General features: G+C 34.6%; 4 protein-coding genes across 4 annotated transcripts; 2 read left to right on the forward strand and 2 right to left on the reverse strand.

Moving 5' to 3' along the window:
* The first annotated feature begins 1421 nt into the window (after positions 1–1421).
* On the forward strand, positions 1422–3415 carry LOC147551911 (NADH dehydrogenase [ubiquinone] 1 beta subcomplex subunit 3-B-like). Its single transcript, XM_086670061.1, has 2 exons — positions 1422–1703; positions 3213–3415. Exon 1 carries the CDS (start codon positions 1501–1503, stop codon positions 1699–1701), a length of 201 nt encoding a protein of 66 aa, XP_086526187.1. The 5' UTR covers positions 1422–1500; the 3' UTR covers positions 1702–1703; positions 3213–3415.
* A 1850-nt stretch (positions 3416–5265) lies between these two features.
* LOC147551912 (fructokinase-2-like) lies at positions 5266–8315 on the reverse strand. Its single transcript, XM_086670060.1, has 5 exons — positions 7764–8315; positions 6795–7205; positions 6168–6302; positions 5954–6070; positions 5266–5589 (listed from the first exon to the last, which is right to left on the reverse strand). Exons 1-5 carry the CDS (start codon positions 7947–7949, stop codon positions 5455–5457), a joined length of 984 nt encoding a protein of 327 aa, XP_086526186.1. The 5' UTR covers positions 7950–8315; the 3' UTR covers positions 5266–5454.
* A 6355-nt stretch (positions 8316–14670) lies between these two features.
* LOC147551913 (protein BEARSKIN2-like) lies at positions 14671–18690 on the reverse strand. Its single transcript, XM_086669768.1, has 3 exons — positions 18387–18690; positions 16808–17085; positions 14671–15795 (listed from the first exon to the last, which is right to left on the reverse strand). Exons 1-3 carry the CDS (start codon positions 18547–18549, stop codon positions 14881–14883), a joined length of 1356 nt encoding a protein of 451 aa, XP_086525894.1. The 5' UTR covers positions 18550–18690; the 3' UTR covers positions 14671–14880.
* A 1217-nt stretch (positions 18691–19907) lies between these two features.
* On the forward strand, positions 19908–21138 carry LOC147551914 (uncharacterized). The gene is made up of 2 exons (XM_086672543.1): positions 19908–20795; positions 21101–21138. The coding sequence occupies exons 1-2, from the start codon at positions 19940–19942 to the stop codon at positions 21136–21138; spliced, it is 894 nt and encodes a 297-aa protein (XP_086528669.1). The 5' UTR covers positions 19908–19939.
* The last annotated feature ends 452 nt before the right edge of the window (positions 21139–21590 follow it).

A 21590-nucleotide genomic window follows, 5' to 3' on the forward strand; every position in this document is an offset into this window, starting at 1 on the left:
GATAAGTCAAGGGGGAGATCAAAACCAAAGAAAGAAGTTAGATGTTTTGGTTGTGGAAAAATGGGTCATTACAAGAGTGATTGCAGGAAACCAAAGAAGGAAAATAAAAAGGATGATGAAAAACAAGATAATGTTGCGGCAGTTGCCTCAAGTGATGACATTATCTTACTCTCAGGTTGTGGAGACACTTGCTTAAGTATGGCTGAGTCAGAACCAGAAACGACATGGTTGGTTGACCCAGGTGCTTCGTATCATGCTATTCCATGTAAGGATTTCTTTAACTCTTACAGAACTGGTGACCTTGGCAAAGTCAGGATGGGAAACTTAGGTTTCTCAAAAATCGTAGGAATTGGAGAAGTGAAAATTGAGACGAGCACAGGGAGTACATTGATTCTTAAGAATGTGAGGCATATACCAGATCTTCGATATAACCTAATCTCTACCGGAGTATTAGATAATGAAGGGTACCACAGTCACTTTGGTGATGGAAAGTGGAAGCTCACAAAAGGGTCAATGGTGATAGCAAGGGGGAAGAAGTGTTGTACTTTATACAGGACTCAAGTAAAACTGTGTAAAGGAGAATTGAATACAGTTGAAAAAGATTCTTCCACTGATCTTTGGCATAGAAGACTCGGGCACATGAGCGAGAAGGGACTTCAAATCCTTGCTAAACGACAAGACTTACCGAACATAAAAGGTATAAATTTAAAAACTTGTTCTCATTGTTTAGTAGGAAAGCAACATAGAGTTTCCTTTCAAAGGAATGCATCAGCTAGCGAAAGCTAAGGTAGAAGATAAGATGGAGTGAGGCGTCTTAGAAGACATGATGTTGCCTTAGTGGTAGAGTGTCAGTTATGTGGGCAATACACTAACTGAGGTAGTCAGGTAAAAGATGACAGAGTTCTTGATGATTTACTAACGTATCTTTGCCTTCATCACAGAGGAGGTACCAAGCATGGACGCCTCCTTGATCTCCCACAAACTAAACTCGAGCAATCTAACAAAAACAAAAGAAACTTTGTCCAAGGGAACACAAGTACGGATATTGCCAAACAATTGGGAAAGCTTCTGGCCTGACGAGTGATCAAAGAAATACACTACCCCCATTAAGGGAACACTAGTACGGATATTACCAAACAATTGGGAAAACTTCTGGCATGATGAGTGATTAAATAAGTGGTCACTAACATTTTATGTCCGAAATCGACTGATCCGATGAAGTTAGAGACCGGTACCGACCGATCCGAACCGATTCCCACCCCTACACTACCCCCATTAGTTGGTCTCATGATTGGTGAGAGATTATCACAAGGCTGGGTAAGTTCAATGGGGTTATTCTCCAAGAAACTAGTTATTCTAGGGGGTTATTTCCATTAACGATTCTATATTATATAGAAGAGGGCAGTCATATATACAAGCCCTCCTCACTCACTGTTTGCTTGTTTGACCCAAATCACAATTCCATATTCTCATCGTTAGAGACAGATAGAGAGAGAAAGAATGGCGAAGCCACTAGGACCAACAGGAGAGTTCTTCAAGAGGAGAGATGAATGGAGGAAGCATCCAATGGTTGGAAACCAAATAAGGCATGCTGCACCTGGTCTCGGCATCGGACTTGTTGCCTTCGGTATTTATCTCATCGGTGAAGCCGCTTACAACAAATTCTACTCCCCTTCTTCTTCTTCTCATTCTTCTCACTAAAGGTTCTCTCTCTTTCTCTCTCTTTCTCGCCGCCAAAAATCATCATCGTCTTTTCCTTTTAATCTTACAACAGATTAGTATTTTGATTTGATTGCATATGATTATTTTCTTATCTGTTGATTACCTAGGGTTTTACTTTTGGGTACAGAAATCAAAATTGATTAGATCTATATTTTTATGTTTAGTTTCGAAAATCTGATCTGGGTAAGTAAATATTGTGCTTCATGGAAGTTAAACAATTAGGGTTTTCCATTTCGCATTTGTGGCGATTGGTAACGCCAATCATTTTGTTGGACAAAGGTTATCCTGTTATCATCCTTTGTAGGCTTGCAATAAAACCAGGTGGTTATGAGCAGATTAGCTCTAGGATCTCATATAATTCGTTAATAGCTGATTTTAGCTTGTACCCAATTTTAGATTTCTAGCCTATAAGTATTGATCAAAATGGAGTTATTTTTTATTGGTTCTTTATTTACTAGTGAACATTATAGATAAGTGATACTGTGATAGTGATCCTATAGTAGGCAATAAAGTTAAAAACTCCTGTTACCGATTAATGATAAGCAATTTGATGTGGAAATGTTATCGAGGATTTATATTTGATATCAGACCCAGTTACTTGTTTCTGCAAGGACGGAACTCATGGCTTGAGAATCCTTAATCCACTCTTCTCCCTCGACTCCCATCTGAGTAAACTTGCTAGATGAATTGAGTTCACGGGCAACATCTATTTTATCTTGTCGCTCTGTTCTGTTTAATGTCTGGATTGGGAACCAAATTCTGGATGAGATTTAAGATCCTTGCCTGGTTAGTTATGGACACTGAAGCCTCATCACTCCTCAGATTATAGGTGAACATAAATCGGAAGCCAAAATTGTGTACTCCCTAAGCTGTTTTTGACTATGTCTAAAGAAAACTCTAGTGTCCTTCTCTCCTTTGTAATGTTGATTGCAACTTCGGGGAAATGTACGCAATGTTAGACTTGTTAGTAGCATGCGATTTATGATAAATTCCTCTTCTTTGCTATGCTCTATGCAATAGTCGTACATCTTTTTTTTTTGTCGCTGGTATTGTGGGCATCTATGTAGTATGTCTCGGCCGAGATGATTGAGACCAACTATATAGGTGGGCATAATTATTCTTTCTTCTTTTTCCGTCTTTTTTCTTCCCTAAAGTCTTCTCTCATTTGATTCATTCTGGAAGTGGAACGTTGTCATCTTAGCAGTTGTCCTGGCACTGTTGTTACCTAGGTCATTCACGATACCTCCAGAAATAATTAGTGACATTACTCTCTTTGTCTCTTTACTGTTGATATTCTCTGCTTCCATAAATAGATCTCCTATTCTCCTTGTTTATATTTCTTAATCATTAATGGTGTAAAATTTTGAGTTAGACTAGTTTATAGCTTTATTGGTCTCAGTCATCTCCTGTCCGATAATTTTTTTCCCCCCTAATATCTTAATTATGCATATCCTGTCCGATAATTGAAATCTAAGTGGTTTATATTGCAGGTGAATGAATGCGTAGAGACAAGAGTTGAAGTTCTTGAGTTACCTTTTCTTTTTTGATATTCCTGTTTCTCAACTATGAATCAAAATCATTTGCTGTTGACCTGAACTGAGCACTCTACTTCTGTTTGTTAAATAAATTGTTTTTGAATTGCTGAATCAGAATTTCGTCAGCAGGAATTATGAAAGATTGTTGCTTCTGTGCTTATGAACTTCCATAATCTCTTGCTGCTTTATGTTCGCCCTTGTTAGCCCCAAAAGAACAAAATAGTAAAATGAACTAGTATTGCAAGATTGTCACAGGTCCCTCGTGTGTTTGGTGTCTTCGCATTACTAGTTAGGTGCCCTGAGTCTTGGGATTATTAATATTATTTAAGATGCGTCAACTAAATCTAGAAACCGCTTGTGCCAAGGAAGTGTGTTTGTTTTAATTCAGATCTGAAATCTGACTCGGAGTCTCGGTTGACAATTTGGTTTAAAAATGTTTGTTTTTGTGTCAATGTCTGCATCGTATGAGGGGCTGATTTAGGTTGATTTTCATTTTATTCTAGTCGAACGATTCAGATGTAGACAGGGAGTAGAGAAGAAAACAAAAGCCACTTTACAAGGGAATCAGATAGTCTTTCCTGTGAGTAGAAAACAATATCTTGCCAGAATAGTTTCAACGTCGCGAGGAATGATTGATGAACTTCTCTTCTCGAATCTGATGTCTAATCTGACGGTGGATATATGGGGTGAGGATGAAGAGAATTAGACGGTCAGATAACCTATGGTGGTTAAGTTTCGTCGGGTGCAGATATGCAACCGAAGTTAACACTCGAAGTGTGCCCGTTGGGCGCAGATAGTTCGCTCCTATTTATACCACAAAGTATGGCAACAAAATACAGAAATAAAATTTTTGTAGAGCATTTCTCATAGAAGCATTAGAGTTCTAAGTAGTCACCCACTACTCCAGAAGTTCATATTACTTACAAGTTTGACAAACTTCCATAAATTAGAAGTATCATCTAACATTTGAAAGGTAATGGCGTTTATCGTGGGAGACATACAATGGATTTGTTGGTACAAGAAACAAGGTATATATTGTCTTAAGTCAGAGACTACTCAGTCTCTCTCTCCTCCCTTCTTATTTTAAAATTATTATTTCTTTTATTTTATATCACAAAACGAATTTAAAAGGCTGTGTCTAAAACATAAATAAACGTTTGTTGAAGTAACGTTGTCGGATTTTAGGCTCTTTGTTGTCAGGCTTTGGCCTTGTTATCATGATGATCGCATTTTAATGACGTATCAATGTCTTGTAACGACTAACGTAGTCGTAGTCGATTTCTCAAAAAAAAAATGTCTGTTGAGAAATGTTTGTTGAACAAACGAATACAAAAGTCTGATTTCAAACAGAAATTTATTCGTCTATCCTTGAATCTTGATAGGGAGTTTTTTTTCGGTCTATTACCAAGTTTTCTAGTTTTAGTATACCACGTAAACTCATTTTTTGTGAAACAGAGTCGCTTAAACCCAACCACACAGGAGCGCTAATAACGTAAAGGGTTATTTCCCAAATAGCCCCCAATTTTGTGACCGGTTTCTTGGCTAGCCCCTACTTTATCAAAAATACCCCGATGACTCCCTTTTAAAGATTCCGTTATAACACCGTTAACTAGTCATCATTTCCCTCTCTTCCATCTCATAACCTCTCTCTGCCACTATTTCATCTTCTCGCCACATCATCGTCTTCACCGGCGAAGGTCGTCGGCCGGTCACTTTTCCGGCCAGCGACCTTCAAACATTAAAAAACAAAACAAAACTTAACTTTTTCCTCTCCTCTCTCTAAATTTTTTTTCTTATCTCTCTCTCTAAAACAGATCTAGAGAGAGATGATGAATAGTTAACGGTGTTACAACGGTCTGAGAAAAGGGGTCATCTGGATATTTTTGATAAAGAAGGGGGCAAGAAGCTGGTCACAAAATTGGGGGTCATTTGCTCAATGTGCACAAGTGTGTGTGAGGAGTAATTTCCCATATGAGCTTTCCAAATGGAAAAGATATAAACAAATTCCTTTTAAGTTTCAACTAGAATATATTGAATCCTCAAAACAAATTTAAAACCTTAGGTTCATCAACTGTTTCCTACTAAACGAAGAACAAAGAAATCTGGTGTAAAAACTAACTTGTAAAACATTAAAAGACTAAAGAAAATATTAGTACTTTCAACAAAAAAAAAAAAAAAAAAATATTAGTATATCATTCTAGTTAGAGCCTTGAGAGATGAGTTTTTGAGCAGCAATAACATCTGGAAGTGCAGGAATTGCTCCCTTTTTAGTTGTACAGATAGCTCCACAAGCATTTGCAAATTTAAGTGCATCTCTCAATTTCTCCTCATCCTGAAAGCATTTGAAATTCAAAGAGTTGGATTAGTATGTCTTGAAACAACTAACATTAAACCACCCGAAAAGTTATCCTAAAAGAATTAGTGGTACAAATCTTCCACCAGAATCAAAAAACATATTGCTTCGGTAGTTATAGTTTTTTTTTCCAAGTCAGTTTGAAATCTGACTCAAGGTCTGTATTGACTCGAGTAGCAATTCTGCATGTTTGTTTTCGGCTGATCTGTGATGTCTGATTCATCTGACTGGTTGGTTTGTGTTGATTTTGGGTCGTTTTGGGTCGTTTTGAGTCAGACGTTCAGATACAGACTAGTAGACATTCACTGAAATCTAACATCACCAGCAAAAGAGAACAGCAAACCTGAAAAAGGGAATTGTCTTTGGCCATTGAGCAAAGAAGTGATCCAACAAAAGCATCACCAGCTCCTGTTGTGTCCACTGTATTCACTGAGAATCCCTTCACACTTCCTTTGAAGCTCTGTCAATAAACATATATACAAAATTAACCTCCAATTTTTTCATTAAAAGCAAACATAAAAAGTATCTAGTACTTAAAAGTGGGGAAAAAACTAAACCTTAGTGAAGTATCTACAGCCCTTCTCTCCATCTGTGACAATAAGAAGCTTCAATCCTTCGTACCAAAGTGATAATACATTCTTTTCATCATCTGGATCTCCTTGTGTAAGGAAAGCTACCTCATCGTCGCTAACCTGAAAAGTTTTACAAAACACAAAGCTCATCAGGCTGTCTTATTCTATAAATCGAAACATACGTAAGTCTCAAAATTTTAGACACTATAGAAACTGCTTAATTGTTCAATTTGTTCCGTTCGATAGCTTTATTGTGTTAAAGCACGATAAAATCATAAAAGATAGATACACAAGCAAAAAAGTAAACGACTAAATAGAGAATAATCAAGAACGGAACTAAGCGGATTGTTCAGGATACTCTGGTGGACAGATTTTTTAGGGTAATTAGCATAAGCCGAAAAGCATTATACCTATTAGGCCCATCTGAGGAGAACCTCTAATCCCCTAGCAACGGTCTCGCTTGGATAGAGTGTGGACTAGCCTACTAAGGGTTCACTTCCCATCTAGAGAGACCATTTAGTTTACTATACCCATAAAGTGACAAGTATCACAAATTAAAGAATGGGAAAAATGAAGTGACCGATAACGAACAAAAGAAGAAGAAATAACTACCTTGATGAAATCAGCTTGGGTCCAGATACTCTTGATTCCTTCCCGAGCAGCTTCAGGTGAAGGCCAAAGAGGTAATCTTACATTAGGGTCATAAGAAAGAAGAACACCTGCATCTTTGGCAGCTTTCATGGCAGCTAAGTGAGCTGAACGAACAGGTTCAGATATCAAACTAATAGAACCATAATGAAAGATGTTAGATTTCTTAATCAGATCGAAATTAAGTTCAGATTCTTTAAGAAGCATATCAGCACTAGGGTTCCTGTAAAACATGAATTCTCTTTCTCCATTCTTCTTCAATGTCACAAATGCTAATGCTGTTCGTGCATCTTTGTCAAAGCAAACACCATCACTGTTCACTCCATTTTCTTTCAGTATATTCACCAACATATGACCAAATTCATCATCTCCTACCTGAAAATTCCCAAAAATTAAAGATTAGTTAATGTTCTGTTTGGATGAAAAATTCATGAATCCCAAGACTTTTATCTTGCCACTTTTGTATGAAAAAAAATAGATAGGCAGTTTTAAAAGCGCCCCTATAAAGTGTTACTAGCGCCCCGATGTATTTCATGCATCATAGATCTATACGTGTAACAAATACCCTCAGATGGTATTTTAATCACCGTTGGATTTTGACATTATTGAATCTCTATGGGTTTTGAAGAAACAAAAATTGAGCAATCTGAACAATGCCGGTAAATCCTACGGTCAGAAATCACCACTTAGTTTTGTTTTAATATAGATATCTTGTTTACGGGTACGCTACATCATCTCATAGTAAAGGAAAATATTTTCTTCGGATCCAAGATTTTGGCGCAAGTTAGCAAAAAATTTGATCGTCGTAAAGCAGAAAAGAACTTTTTCAGACTCATCATCCGTACTACTACTACTGTTACAGGACGAACCCTAGCGGAGAATAAAGATCTAGAGAGAGAGAGAGAGAGAAAGAGAGAGTAGTAATAATAATACCTTGCCGATGAAGGCACATGAACCACCAAGCTTAGTAATGGCGCACGCTACATTAGCAGGAGCACCACCAGGAGCTTTGAGAAAACCAGTAGATTCAGCAAGAGAAACACCAGCAACATCTGGAACAAAATCAATCAACATCTCTCCAAACGATACAATCGATGATGATGATGATAGCTTCGTCATCTTCTTCTTCGATCTACAGAGAGAAAAAATACCAAAAAGAGAAACAAAAATAGAGAAGCGGAGAGAGATGTATGGAGATCTAGAGAGAGAAAGTAAAGTATGAGACAGTAGTAATGGAGAAAACAAACGAGGTAGTAGTGTATTTATGTAGGGAGGGAGAGAGGAAGATAGATTTTGTATTGTACAAGGAAAGTAAACCGGGTAAAGATTAAAAGCGGATAAATAGGTAAGTAATTAGTGTTTATCCAAAATTAGATTGAAATTGCTCTTATCCTAATCAAAATAAGATATTGCGAGGAGTCCTTATAAGTCCTATCTCACTACTAGACTTTCCATCCAACTCTTCTCTCCGTCTATCTTTACTTAGGGGGGTAGTGGATCAAGACATTGGGGGACATTAGGGGACAATCAGAGACAAAATGTTCCGTGGACATTTCAAGATATTTCGGGACATTTGTCTGTAGACAAAATGTCTTTATAGACATTTCAAGACATTTGATTCGTAGACAAAATGTCTTTATAGACATTTCAAGACATTTGATTCATAGACAAAATGTCTTAAGAGACATTTCAAGACATTTGGTTCACGGACAAAATGTTCCGGGGACATTTCAACATACTGAATCCATGGACCAAATGTGTAGTGGACATTATTATTATTATTATTATTATTATTATTATTATTATTATTATTATTATTATTATTATTATTATTACTATTATTGTTATTATTATTATTATTATTATTATTATTATTATCTCATCATTGAAGGACAATTGGTAGACATTTATTATTTTAATATTGTCTAACCATATGAAATAATATATTTGTACTCATATTTCAAAAATATATTTTTAGACTTTTGTAGACAACCGTGGATATCTGAGGACATTGATGGACAATTAGTGGACATTTATTATTTTAATATTATCATTATTATATAATCATATGAAATGATATATTTGTACCACTAATCTGAAATATATTTTTTGACTTTCGTAGACATCCGTAGATATCTGTGGACATTGATAGACATCTGTAGATATCTGTGGACATTAATATAATAATAATATAATAAAATAAAATAACATAATATAATAATAAAATAACATAATATAATAATAATATAATAATAATATAATAATATAATATATCAGAATAATACAATATAATATAATATGATAATAAAATATAATATAATAAAATATTAATATAATAATAAAATATAATATAATAATATTATATTACTATAATAATAAAATATAGTAATATAATAATAAAGTAATATTATAATAATATAATAATAGTACAATATAGTAATATGATAATAATATCATTATTACTATAATAGAATAATAATATTATAATATAATACTATATAATAATACAATAATATAATAAGAGAATATAATAATAATATAATATAGTAATATAATAATAAGATAATATTATAATAATATAATAATAGTATAATTTAATAATATGATAATATTATATATATTATTTAATCTAATTTGATAATAATAATTATTTATTATCTTCCTCACTGAAATGTCCCCAAGTTTCCTCAAATGTCTTCCATATTTTGAGAGACATTTTCTCTCCAAAAGCTCTCCAAATTTACACTAAAATGTCTCCAAATGTCCCCAAAACTAATTTGTCTTGAAATGTCCCCAAATTCGTGTCCCAAACGAATAACACGGACATTTGGAGACATTTAAAATGTCCCCAACCAATAACACGGACATTTCGGGACATTTGAAATGTCTCCAACCAATAACACGGACATTTGGAGACATTTCGGGACATTTGAAATGTCCCGAACCAATAACGCAGACATTTCGGGACATTTAAAATGTCCCCAACCAATAACACGGACATTTGGGGACATTTCAAATGTCCCCAACGAATAACACGGACATTGGGGGACATGAAAATGTCCCCCAATGTCTTGATCCACTACCCCCCCCTTAAACTAGGGTATATCTAGGGCACGGATACTTGTATCAATCAAATGTTACGAAATTTAATTAAGAGAGAGATTTTTATTAGTTATTATATTTTTGTATTACTTTTTTGTTTCTTTTCTCTTAAATTACTTATTATTTTTTTGGTTAACGGAGGCTACTTGCCTACTTAGTTATTATTCTATTGAGAGAGAGAGATTTCAATTTCTTTTTTTAACCCTTGAAATTTATTTTGTTTCTATTTTTCTTAAATTAGTTATTTTATTTCTAAGAAGGAAACGATTAATGTTTTTTAAATACGTAACTTTATTTCTACAAAGGACTATATTTTAAATTTTGAGAAGGGCTTCTAGACAATATGTTTTATTAAAAAAGGATGTTTATCCCAGTCATCGTTTTCCCTTCTGTTTTTATATAGACTTGGGCATATCCCGTCCCTAGGGCACGGACACTTGTATCAATCAAATGTTACGAAATTTATTGTTATATTTTATTGAGAGAAAGAGATTTTTATTAGTTATTATTTTTTTGTTTATTTTCTCTTAAATTAGTTATTATTTTATTGAGAGAGAGATTTTAATTTTTTCTTTTAACCCTTGGAATTTATTTTGTTTCTTTTTTTTCTTAAATTAGTTATTTTATTTCTAAGAAGGAAAGGATTATCGTTTTTTAAATAGGTAATTTTATTTCTACGAAGGACTATATTTTAAATTTTGAGAAGGGCTTCTAAACAATATCTCTTATTAAAAAAGGATGTTTGTCTCAGTCATCGTTTTCCCTTCTGTTTTATTATATAAATAATGTACGTAAGAAATACAGTATATATTTGTTGGGGAGTCTATCGGCGCCCCTAAATTTTGCCCGCCCTCTTTATTAGATTTCCTCGGACGATGCAGTCTGAGGGTGTTCGGATCGGACTTATTTCGTGTTTAGTTTAAACGACTCGGGTTAGTGCGAGTAAGGGTGCACGCGGGAGTGCTAGGAGAGGGGCGGACCAATGACAAAATTTAGGAGTGTCTATAGACTCTTTCACATTTGCTCAATTGATTTTGCAACGTTAACGGTTCAGTTTAAAGTAGAAATATTGACTTGTGTTAATTGAGTATGATAAAAGTATCTTTCAACATTAAAAAAAAAAAAAGAAAAAAAAAAAAAAAAAGAGAGTGATAAAAGTATAGGCTTAGGCCCCACATGATGCATGTAAGGTTATGTTTGGTGCGCGGGAATAGTGTGAGAATGAAATGTGATTCTTGAGAATCACATTCTAGACTAATGTTTCGATCTCGGGAATGTCAAGGGGTAATGTTGTTCATCCGAGAACAGGAGGGGTAATAGCGAACCTAAAGAGGGGATAGGTTTGTGATTCTCATTCAGCTCCACTGGAATGATTTGTTTTAATATTTATAGACAAAATTATCTTTAATAGAATATTATAGTGACTAATAATAAAATCGTCCTTAATACAATATCACAACTAAAAAGATTTCATACTGTTTAAACTTTGTTTCCTTTTCTCTCTCATTTTTTGTTCACTCTAATCGATTTCATATTGTTTTAAAAGATTCTTTTTTTAGTCGTAAGCTTTAGTATGGGCAGATGGAGTTAGAAATCTGTTATGAATCGAATTTGTATTCATGTTCAAACCAAACATCAGACAAAAATAATCTGTTTCTCAAGAACCACGTTACGGGAACATGATTCCCAGGAATCACATTCCATTCGCCCACTACAAATATGGCCTAAGGGATTTTGTATAACCTTATTATTATTATTCCTTTACAAATACTACAAGGAAACTGCAGTTTCTATCACCTCACTATCTTATTATTAAACCCTAGATGGATGAGGAAGATAAAACCCCTCAACTTCACTCAACGATGTTTTTTTGTCGTTTCCATTAGTAAGAATTAATGATATTGATGATGTAAAACTGTAATTTTTATCATTTTATTATCATTTTTGTAGTTTGGAAGAATCGAAAGCGGTTTAATGAGCAAAATTCAAAATGAAAAAGAGTAATGCTACCAGAATTTTGTGAAAAATGAACAAACATTTACTACTATTTGTGGCGCTTTACTACGGAAATATATATCTTGTAGTTTGCCACGGAAACATAGACAGCTTTCTCATAATTTGCCACAAAACACGAGCAGATCTGCTTGTTGTTTTGGTACAAAAAATCAACTTTCTAGGATTTTATTTTTCGATTTCAATGGGTTCTATGGTTCATAAAGAAGACCAGATCTGTCATGGATTTGGTTGGTTTTGTTCAACAGTTCATATTTATGGAAGATTCTTCAAAAGTTTCCTTTGATATGTCTCCAAAGTTTTTCTCCGTACAAATTTTGTTGGTGATGATGAAGAAGAACGAGAAGAAGAAGTATAGGTTTAGGGTTTATGGAAGAAAATAAGACTTAAAATAAAAGCTTCAATTCTTAGAAGACAAGAGTGAAATATAAAAGAACGATGTCCGCTTAAAAACTATTGTTCTTATAAAAATTTTAATTTTTCTAGTTGTTGTAAAATAGTTTTTTATATAAACAATTGTGTGTCCATATCCTGTGTCACCAAAAGATAAAGAAGTAGTCAATTGTTGAAATTGACAAATGAGAAAATACAAAACAGATGGCCAAAATAGAAGTTGGCTTATCTATTGGCCAAACATCTTTATATATTCAAAGTGTTATGGAAATTAGGAACTAAACATATATGAACAAAAGGAGAGTTATTTCAGATGGCTGATATCGTGCTGGTTGAGGTACGGTGGTGGTGAATATACAGTGATGGTGTTGATATGGTGGTGGTGGTGGTGGTAGTGATGGCGGTGTGGAGGTATGGTGGTGATTGTATGGCGCTGATGAAGGAATGATGGCGATGGTGGTGGAAATATGCAGGTATGATGAAAGTGGAAGTATGACGGTGAATTTTTTCTTTTTCGAAAAAAATATCGAAAGTAGATCTTGTTAGAAAGGTAATGAAAAATCCTTTCTGAATTTATAAATTCTAATAGAAATCCGACGTCTCAAGAAAAAGTTATATAGATTTAAAATTTAAAAATTAGTTACACAAAATGCTTATATGTTTCTTTTCTTTTTTATAAGGTTATAGTCAATTTACTTTGAGGGTCCGTTTGATACGTGTGAAAATGTGAGTAAGAAAGTCGTTTTCTCGGAAAAATCAATTTTCTACTGTTTCGTTGGCCACTTCGGGTAAGAAAATCGATTTCCTAAGAACAAAAAATGTGCAAATTATCTGATTTTTTTCCCCACCTTTTAGATGGGAAAGTTGATTTCTCACTCTCTCCCTCTTCCCATAACTCTCTCCTACTGTAAATTTCTCTCTCTATTTCTCACCTATCGTAACTCTCTATTCATCTCTGTCTAATTAATAAATAGAACCGAATGAATAAATAAACAGAAATTCTAAAGACACCCCCCTTAAATTCTCAAGGCACCCCCTGAAGGTTCTCAAGTTCCTATTATTTGTGAAGCCTCTCTTTCTCCCTTTCACTAATTTTGTAGGGTTATTTTACAAAAGGACAAGACTATTTGTTATTTTACAAAGAGGTCATGGACTAGTATAGACCGTTAGATAAATGTGAGTTATTTTGCAAAAGGGACATAAGCATTGGATTTTGCGAAAGACATAACAATTCGTTATTTTACAAAAGGGTAATGGACTAACATCGACCGTTAAATAAATGTGGGTTATTTTGCAAAAAGGTCATCAAGAGTACCGGGTCTTGCGAAATGAGCATGACCTTTTGTTTTTTTTGCAAAGGGGTCGTGGACTAGTTGGCCGGTTAACTTCTAACACTAGTGTTGAGCAGTCGCTTTGCGCCCACAGTCCACCCCTCGGTGTTAATAGTGTAGGGTGTCTAAAGGGATTGACCATAATCAGAGAGGCACTACTAACACAAAGGGAGATGCCAACTAAACACACCACATTTTTTTTGTCATATATTTTGTTTTTATCTCGTCCTAAAACTCTGAAAAATACTCCACTTAAACCCTTGAGTCTGTTACATGGACAAAGTAAGTCCAAGTCCATTAGAATAGGAATTTGGTTTAAGCCCAAAATTCAACATTTCTGAAGACCAGCACTTCTAAATGATTTGATAGATTTTGAAAAGAACAATTCAAACCCTTTTGGGTATTTTCCTCCACTCTTTTGCCTCCATGAAGTATTTTGGTCAGACCCACTTCAACCAAATCTATATATTTATGGAGAAGGGGCTATGTTCATTAATACAAAATTTTCTACTCCCAGTACACCAAGCTGGCAGCTGCATAGTTTTACCGTGTGCAATTTCATCTGGTCGAGTCGTCAGAATGACTGTTATAGAAATTCTAAATGATTCTTTATCAAAACAACAACTTTCGTCCTTGGGCCTTGGTCTAATGGTCAGGACGGGTCGGGTCTAAAATGGTCACTTTGGGTCTCAAGTAGTCAAGGGCCTCATGTGTTTGAGCGTACACTGTCACTTTTGGGAGATGTTAGAGTGTCCAACTCGGTGCCCTAAAGGGTTCCCAGCTGACGTGGAATTCACTAAAAGACAAGGTGTTTCAAAGTTTAACTACGGCAAGGACCGCTTTAGTTTCTAAATGAGGAAATTTGAACATTTTACTGGACATTCTAGCTGGACACTCTATCATTTCCCGTTACTTTATAGATATTTTACTTTCGAGGGAAGCACGTATAATTTTGTATGTAATATGGAGTCTATTTGAGTTTGTATATTGAGTCGACTACATTGCCAATCACACAATTATTCTACTTCCGAATATAATTATAATTTCTCTTAATTATACATTACCAGTTAAATTAATGTTTATGTTCATCCATTAATTTGAATAAACTTGATATACTATGTATATATAGTTAGGCAATGTAGCCAAACAAATAAAATGCATGTTTAATATAAGCATATATTTCTTATGATGATGATGATGATATAATCTTATTACTTTCCATAACCCCAAAAGTCCATCATCTCTCCACGAAGTGAGAGTTGATTTATTTGCTGAACTGATGATGATGAAGCATTTGGTTGTTGATGTTGTTCATTTTCACCAAAACTCACTACCCCTTTTGAGGAAGAAGACTCCTCTTGATGATGACCTCCATCAATCCCAACTCCAAGCTGATGAAGATTATTAGTAGTAGTAGAAGTTGTGTTGTTATTAGTCATGACTAGTCTATCAAGCATAGCCCAATCATTCAGTCCTTGTTGTTCATTATCATCAACTCTTCCACCACCACCACTACCTCCTCCCATCATCTGTTGTGTTGCAACAGCCGGAACTTCACAAGACGATGTCGTTCCGACCAATTCTAGACCCATTTCATTTGCAGATCCACCAGCTTGTTGTGGATAGTCATGTACTTGTCCAGCTCCTGCTAACCCATCACTACCACTTTCACAGTCTCTTTGGTTTGATAAAAGTTGTTTAAGCATTGTTGGATTAGTTGAGTTGTAGTCATGGTAAGTAGATCCCATGGGTTGCATTTGAAGGAGATGGTCATGTTCAGTTTGTTGTGGTGGTGGTTGCAAGTAATGTTGATGATGGTCAGTTGGAGTTGACAGATGAGAGTAATGTAAGGCGAGGTCGGGTGGTTTGTAGAGATCAAAGGCAGTCGTCTGTAATTGTTGGTCTGTGTTTGGTGAGTGTCTACGAAGATATTGATGAATGTTGTTGTTGTTGTCTCTTAGAGAACTCATCATTAGGGATCTATGCTGATTGTTGTTTGAGTTCATGAGTAAATGGTGTTGATGATCCGCCCCACCAATGTTGTTGTTGTTGTTGCTACTGCTTCCTCCGTCTACCTTGAACAAATTCTTCTTCTTAAACACTCGACACACTACCCATCCATCTTCCTGCACACAAAACATGAACAGTTGATGAAAATATGTGATCAGAAATAAAAATATCTCACACCAGCTTGGCCGTCAAACACTGACTATTCTCTTTTAAATATGATTCACATGCATGCAACATTTTACTAAAAACCCTAGCTAGACTCTTAAAAGTAATAGGATGAAGAAGATAATTGTAGACTTCCATTGAATAAATTTAAAGAATGTATATTAAAGAGAGTTGTAGGGTAACTTAAACCCTAAGCCTGAAAAAGTGGGATCTGAATTCAGAAACCCATGACAATAATAACTTGGCAAATACTACTACTACTTGAACCAATATAAAACCAGACATAATTACAAAAGCAGATTCTTGCTTAATTAGTTGTAGAAATATAAGTAGTATGTAACTTCATCTTTACCAAACCTGTTCTAACTTGAAACTTACTAATTCAATTGACTTATCACATGGCTCATATGCATGTGCATGCAATTAATTAAACCCAATTTCTATTCATACCATTAACAACTTCAAATATCAAAAGTCAAATATTTTGCAATTAATAATCAAGTTTAATGAGTCTTTCTTGATCATCTAAATGAGCATTCATGAAATGTACCTAGCACACAATAGAAGGGTAAGATGCTCATTCCGTGATAATAGTCTCAGATGGGAAAAAGGCTATCTAGCAACCAAAAATATAATGTCTAGGTCGTCTCCACTCCTTGCCAATTGGTTTTGAGTTGGATGACCATAAACTTAACACATTAAACCAACTTGTATGTGAAACGTCGAGCCCTTATGTTGTACAACGTTGATAGGGAACTCGCCTAGGTCATTTCCTTATGTTATACGACCTAATTCAATATTGTCAGACTGGTAGACATATTTTTTTCATATGGTTTTTCTTTTCATTAATATTTTGTGAGTATATTGAAAATAAAAAAGGAAACGTGAAAAGTATAGTGAAATTTAAGGGCCATATATTTATTAGATATTTCTTATGATATATAGCACCCTCTAATTACTTACATTGACGTTGCTCTGAGAATCGTCGATGTCTTCAAGACGGTACTCATGCATAATCCAATCAGTTTTTTGGCCGTGTGGAGCTCGACCTCTATAGAAAACTAGGGTTTTTCTCATACCAATCTTCTTGAAGGTGTTTCTGATGCATTTGTCCCTCCCTGTTGCCTTCCAGAATCCAGCATTTGTTGCTCTATTTGTTCTAGATCCGGTTGGGTACTTCCTATCCTTATGGCTGAAGAAGTACCATTCATTCTGTGGTGTTGACCCTATCCTACACCTCTCTGTACACACACAAACATATCAATATATACTCATATCAATGCATATAAAACATGTCTCTTAATATGTTCAAGAAAGGGAAGTTTTTCTTAAATAAAATGCATGATTGCCAAATATTCATGCAAACATAGAAAACTTTATGAACGCTAACTGGAAAACTTTTGCTCAAATCTATATTTCTATCGAACTCCAACAGTACTTATCAGTTTGAGTGGTTAACATATATTATCATTCTTCAAGGCCCGCTTATTCCGTAGAAAAAATCTTTTTTAATCATATCTAAGTGATTCTTTGGTTCAAACTGAAGAGTCAATGGAACCCCATTGTTTAATCAATTGTTGTTTTTTTGTAAGAAATGAACTCATATTGTCTTTTAAATTAGCTAGTATATTAAGTTGTGGCCATTAAATCATTTATCAAATCTTCCACTTATATACTTTAGTAATTGACGAATCCGTCTTATCATATCCATTTGATGTATGTTTTAGAAACCCTAATACAAAAATCACCTAAACTCTTGAAAAGAAAAGGAAACTATCATATATCCAAAGAAAAGTTTTTTTTTAAAAAGACTCTCTATCTGATTTTATCTGCGTTATTGCCCGATCATAGTGAGATGATATAGTCGGGAAAATGTCATTTGGTCTGACAAAAAGTAGCTCAAATGGGCCAAACAAAATAATTTGATGAACCTTGAGGGACCATTGGGACCACTTTTATTTGGGTCAAATAGGATTGTTGTAGAGTCTAGTAAACATAGGATCACTTATCCAAAACTATGCATTGGCCCCACCCTGCTCAAATTGGATACTTGTACATGAAATTGGATAACCGGTTCCCCTAGTACAGGATCTGGTCGGATGACTAGAAATTGAGAAAAACAATATGAAGATAGTGAACTTATGAGTTTGGAACCAACAACTTAACAATTGTAGTTCAACAAAAAAAAAAACAACTTAACAATTGAGAGGCTTCCCAATTTAGAGAGCAATTCCTTTAATTTGGGATATTAAGCTAGTTTACAAATATTAAACAATTAAAATCAAAGTTTTCAAAATCTTAATACTTGAAAACTCAATTTGTTTAGGAAGAATTACCAAATTAACCTTGTAATTTAAACCTAGTAGCCTGCAACTATGAGTTCATTACTTTGTGTTAAGATTTGGGATTCAAGCTTCTTCAATGGTATCCAACATGAAGATTTACCATCCATGCATTTCAATTCTACATGCATGCCATGACATGATGAGAACAAAAAACTACTCCTAAAAGGGTAAAATTAAGAAATGTAGATGAAATTTACCTTGCAAGTCCCATGGCTCCATCTTATTCAAATCAACCTCTCTAATTACTTCCAAATCAAACTTCTCAAATGAAACCTTCTTCTTTAAATAATAATGAAGAAGTTCTTCATCCGTAGGGTGAAACCGAAATCCCGGTGGAACTCCTCCATTGGACGATGCCATTTCTTTATATTGACGATAAAATCAATCAAATTATAGTAGTATCTTCCTCTCTTCGACCTTCTCTATCGATCTTTACGTATATTATTGCACATCCATTTCTCTTTTCCTTATCTCGTTACTCACCAATGATCAATCATTTGTAACTAGTGTTTAGACAGACTTGTTTATATACAAATGTATGTCAAAAGTATATGATGATGTCAAAAAGTTGACAAAGACGGCAACAACGGCGGCGGGTTAGGCTCAAAAAGATATCGTAATAATCAAGTTAAGAAGAATGAGAGACTAAGAAGAAGAAAAATATGTAATCTTTCATGTGTTATACTTGAACTATTTTAATTAGTTAAATGATCCCGATGAAATTAAAAATGATTTTCTTAGGGGATATTTGATTGTTCTCTAAGCAAAAGTGCTTGGGAACAGCTGCATATATAAACCTCTCTTTCTTTCTTCATTGGGATTTCCACCTATGGACGGTCTAAATCATATTTTATTTATTAATCTAATTCTAATTACATTTAAATTTTCAAATTTTTTTTATTGGGTAATTTATCGTTTCTCTTTTTGAATTACACCCTACTTAAAATCAATTAACTAATAAGATCCCTATAAATTTATGAAGTTTCTCATTTCAATTAACAACAAACTAGGGTCCCTGAGTGAGCCCATGAATACCATTTCATTCTTTTGTGTATGTGAAAACTGTAAAGATCCTTAGAGAATATTTTATATATATATTCATATATCTATATATTATATATTATTGTGAAGATATTACATATTATTATGTTGCTGTAATTACTTAGATAATTATATTTTTTATTTTAAGGAATTCTCATATATATATATATATGAGCTATTGTATATTCAAAAAGAGTATGAATAAGAAATAAAAGAAAAGTTATTCATCACCATTTTCAACTTGGTACCAGAGCTATGAGTTCGTTCATAAGAAGATGAGGAAAAGATTTATTTTTCTTCAATTAGTACAGCGGGAAACAAGAAGAAATCTTGTCTTACAATTTTATTTGAGCACTCTGAATTTTCCAGAGCAATAACAAGTCCTGAAATTGGGATTCAAAAGAAAGAGTTGGGTATTGGATTAGAAGTATTACGTCTACAACCTCCATTAAAAGTAGGGTATTTTCTTTCTCTCTCTAAGATTATTAAGCTCCTTTTTTTTTAACCTCTCTCATCTTGTGTATAGGTTCTTTATTTACCCTCTTGTTCTGATTTACTATACAATTCAAATCTGAAGTGTTATAAAAAAAAAAAAAAAAAAATGAGTGGAAAAGGTATTGACTCATCTGGAACAAAATCAGTTCCAATCATGGTGCATTCAGAAAGTATATTTAATGCAGGAATCATTCTTACTGAATCTAATTATGATATGTGGTCCCAATTAATGGAGATGCATCTCGCCGAAAGAGAAAAATTATCATTCATACGAGGAAAGACAAAGCCACCCTCAGAATCAGATGATGGCTATGAGAAATGGTATGCCGAAAATCAGAAAGTGAAGAGATGGTTATTAATGTCTATGACTCCTGAAATCATGAAACGCTACATACGCTTACCCACCGCCCAAGAAATATGGAGTGCATTATCAAGGGCCTTTTATGATGGAAGTGATGAACTCCAAGTATTTAGTCTGAATAAAAGAGCATTTGCTGCAAGACAAAGTGGGAAGTCTCTTTCTGAATACTACGGGGAGATAACTGAGATTTTTCGTGAATTAGATCATCGAGATAAGGTAGTTATGAAAGATCTCGATGACATTGAAGCATATCAAAAATCAACTGAACGACTACGAGTACACATCTTTCTTGCTGGGCTAGATGGTGATTTCGAACAAATTCAAGGAGAAATTCTACGTAAAGATCCAATTCCTGATTTAGAAGATTGTTATGCTTTAGTTCGACGAGAAGCAGTACGTCATGCTACTTTAAAAGGAGATTCTGACACATCAGCCATGGTAGCTCGTCAACGACAAAACTGGCAAGATAGATCCAAGGCTAAGATGAACACTACTGTTGATAAAACCAAATTAAAGTGTCATAACTGTAATAAAATTGGTCATACAAAAGACCGCTGTTTTGAACTTGTAGGATATCCAGAATGGTGGGAGCACACCCGCGATCAGAAGAAGAAGGATCACAAACAGGTCTCAACAGCAGCTGTTGCTAATATAAAGGATGATTTTGCTGAAAACGCTTCCGCTTTAGTGGCTGCTACAGAAAGTGATGGTAAGGTTTTTTCTGCATCTGTTAAAGATAGTACATGGATAATTGATTCTGGTGCAACAAATCATATGACTTATGATTCTAGACAGGTGTCATTAGTTGGACAATCCTCACAAAAACTTGTTTCCACAGCTAACGGTAACACAACCCCAGTTACTGGGGAAGGGTCTTTAAATCTCACCGACACTTTACATTTAGATTCTGTCTTAGTTGTTCCATCATTAGATTATAATCTTTTGTCGGTCTCTCAAATAACTAAAGCTTTATCTTGTGTTGTAATTTTTTGGCCTGATTTTTGTGTGTTTAAGGACATCCAAACCAGACAGACGATTGGTTGTGGTATTAAGCGCGGACAGTTATATTACTTAGACTTGCAGTCTAATGATTGCGACAAATTGCGGCAAGCCCTAGTAGCGCAAGGGTCTGAGGGGGAGAAGAATAAATCAGAAATTTGGTTATGGCATCGGCGTTTGGGACACACTTCTTTTGGTTATTTAGAAAAATTATTTCCGAGTTTATTTATGAAATTCGATGTTTCTAGTTTTCATTGTGAAGTATGTGAACTAGCAAAAAGTCACCGTACTTCGTTTCCATTGAGTTTGAATAAAAGTCCATCTCCTTTCATGGTTATATATTCTGATGTTTGGGGACCATCTAAAGTCTCAACTATGGGTGGATCACGTTGGTTTGTAACATTTATTGACGATTGCACAAGAATGACTTGGTTGTACTTGATGAAGTCGAAAGATGAAGTTGGCTTATTATTTCAAAAATTTCACAAGATGATCAAAACGCAGT

The sequence above is a fragment of the Eschscholzia californica genome, unplaced genomic scaffold (assembly GCF_041429995.1).
Source record: "Eschscholzia californica isolate CP2 unplaced genomic scaffold, dmEscCali1.0.p SCAF_3, whole genome shotgun sequence".
Classification (NCBI taxonomy): Eukaryota; Viridiplantae; Streptophyta; class Magnoliopsida; order Ranunculales; family Papaveraceae; genus Eschscholzia; species Eschscholzia californica.

Coding starts and splice junctions, on each gene's coding strand:
- LOC147551912 (XM_086670060.1), bottom strand. CDS start 7,949: ATGACGAAGCTATCATCATCATCATCGATTGTATCGTTTGGAGAGATG. Junction 7,206..7,763: donor CATGTGCCTTCATCGGCAAG/GTATTATTATTA, acceptor GGGAATTTTCAG/GTAGGAGATGATGAATTTGG. Junction 6,303..6,794: donor CCCAAGCTGATTTCATCAAG/GTAGTTATTTCT, acceptor AAAACTTTTCAG/GTTAGCGACGATGAGGTAGC.
- LOC147551914 (XM_086672543.1), top strand. CDS start 19,940: ATGTGGTCCCAATTAATGGAGATGCATCTCGCCGAAAGAGAAAAATTA. Junction 20,796..21,100: donor GGCTGCTACAGAAAGTGATG/GTAAGGTTTTTT, acceptor TGTGTGTTTAAG/GACATCCAAACCAGACAGAC.
- LOC147551911 (XM_086670061.1), top strand. CDS start 1,501: ATGGCGAAGCCACTAGGACCAACAGGAGAGTTCTTCAAGAGGAGAGAT.
- LOC147551913 (XM_086669768.1), bottom strand. CDS start 18,549: ATGGCATCGTCCAATGGAGGAGTTCCACCGGGATTTCGGTTTCACCCT. Junction 17,086..18,386: donor GGAGCCATGGGACTTGCAAG/GTAAATTTCATC, acceptor GTGTGTGTACAG/AGAGGTGTAGGATAGGGTCA. Junction 15,796..16,807: donor ATTCTCAGAGCAACGTCAAT/GTAAGTAATTAG, acceptor TTTTGTGTGCAG/GAAGATGGATGGGTAGTGTG.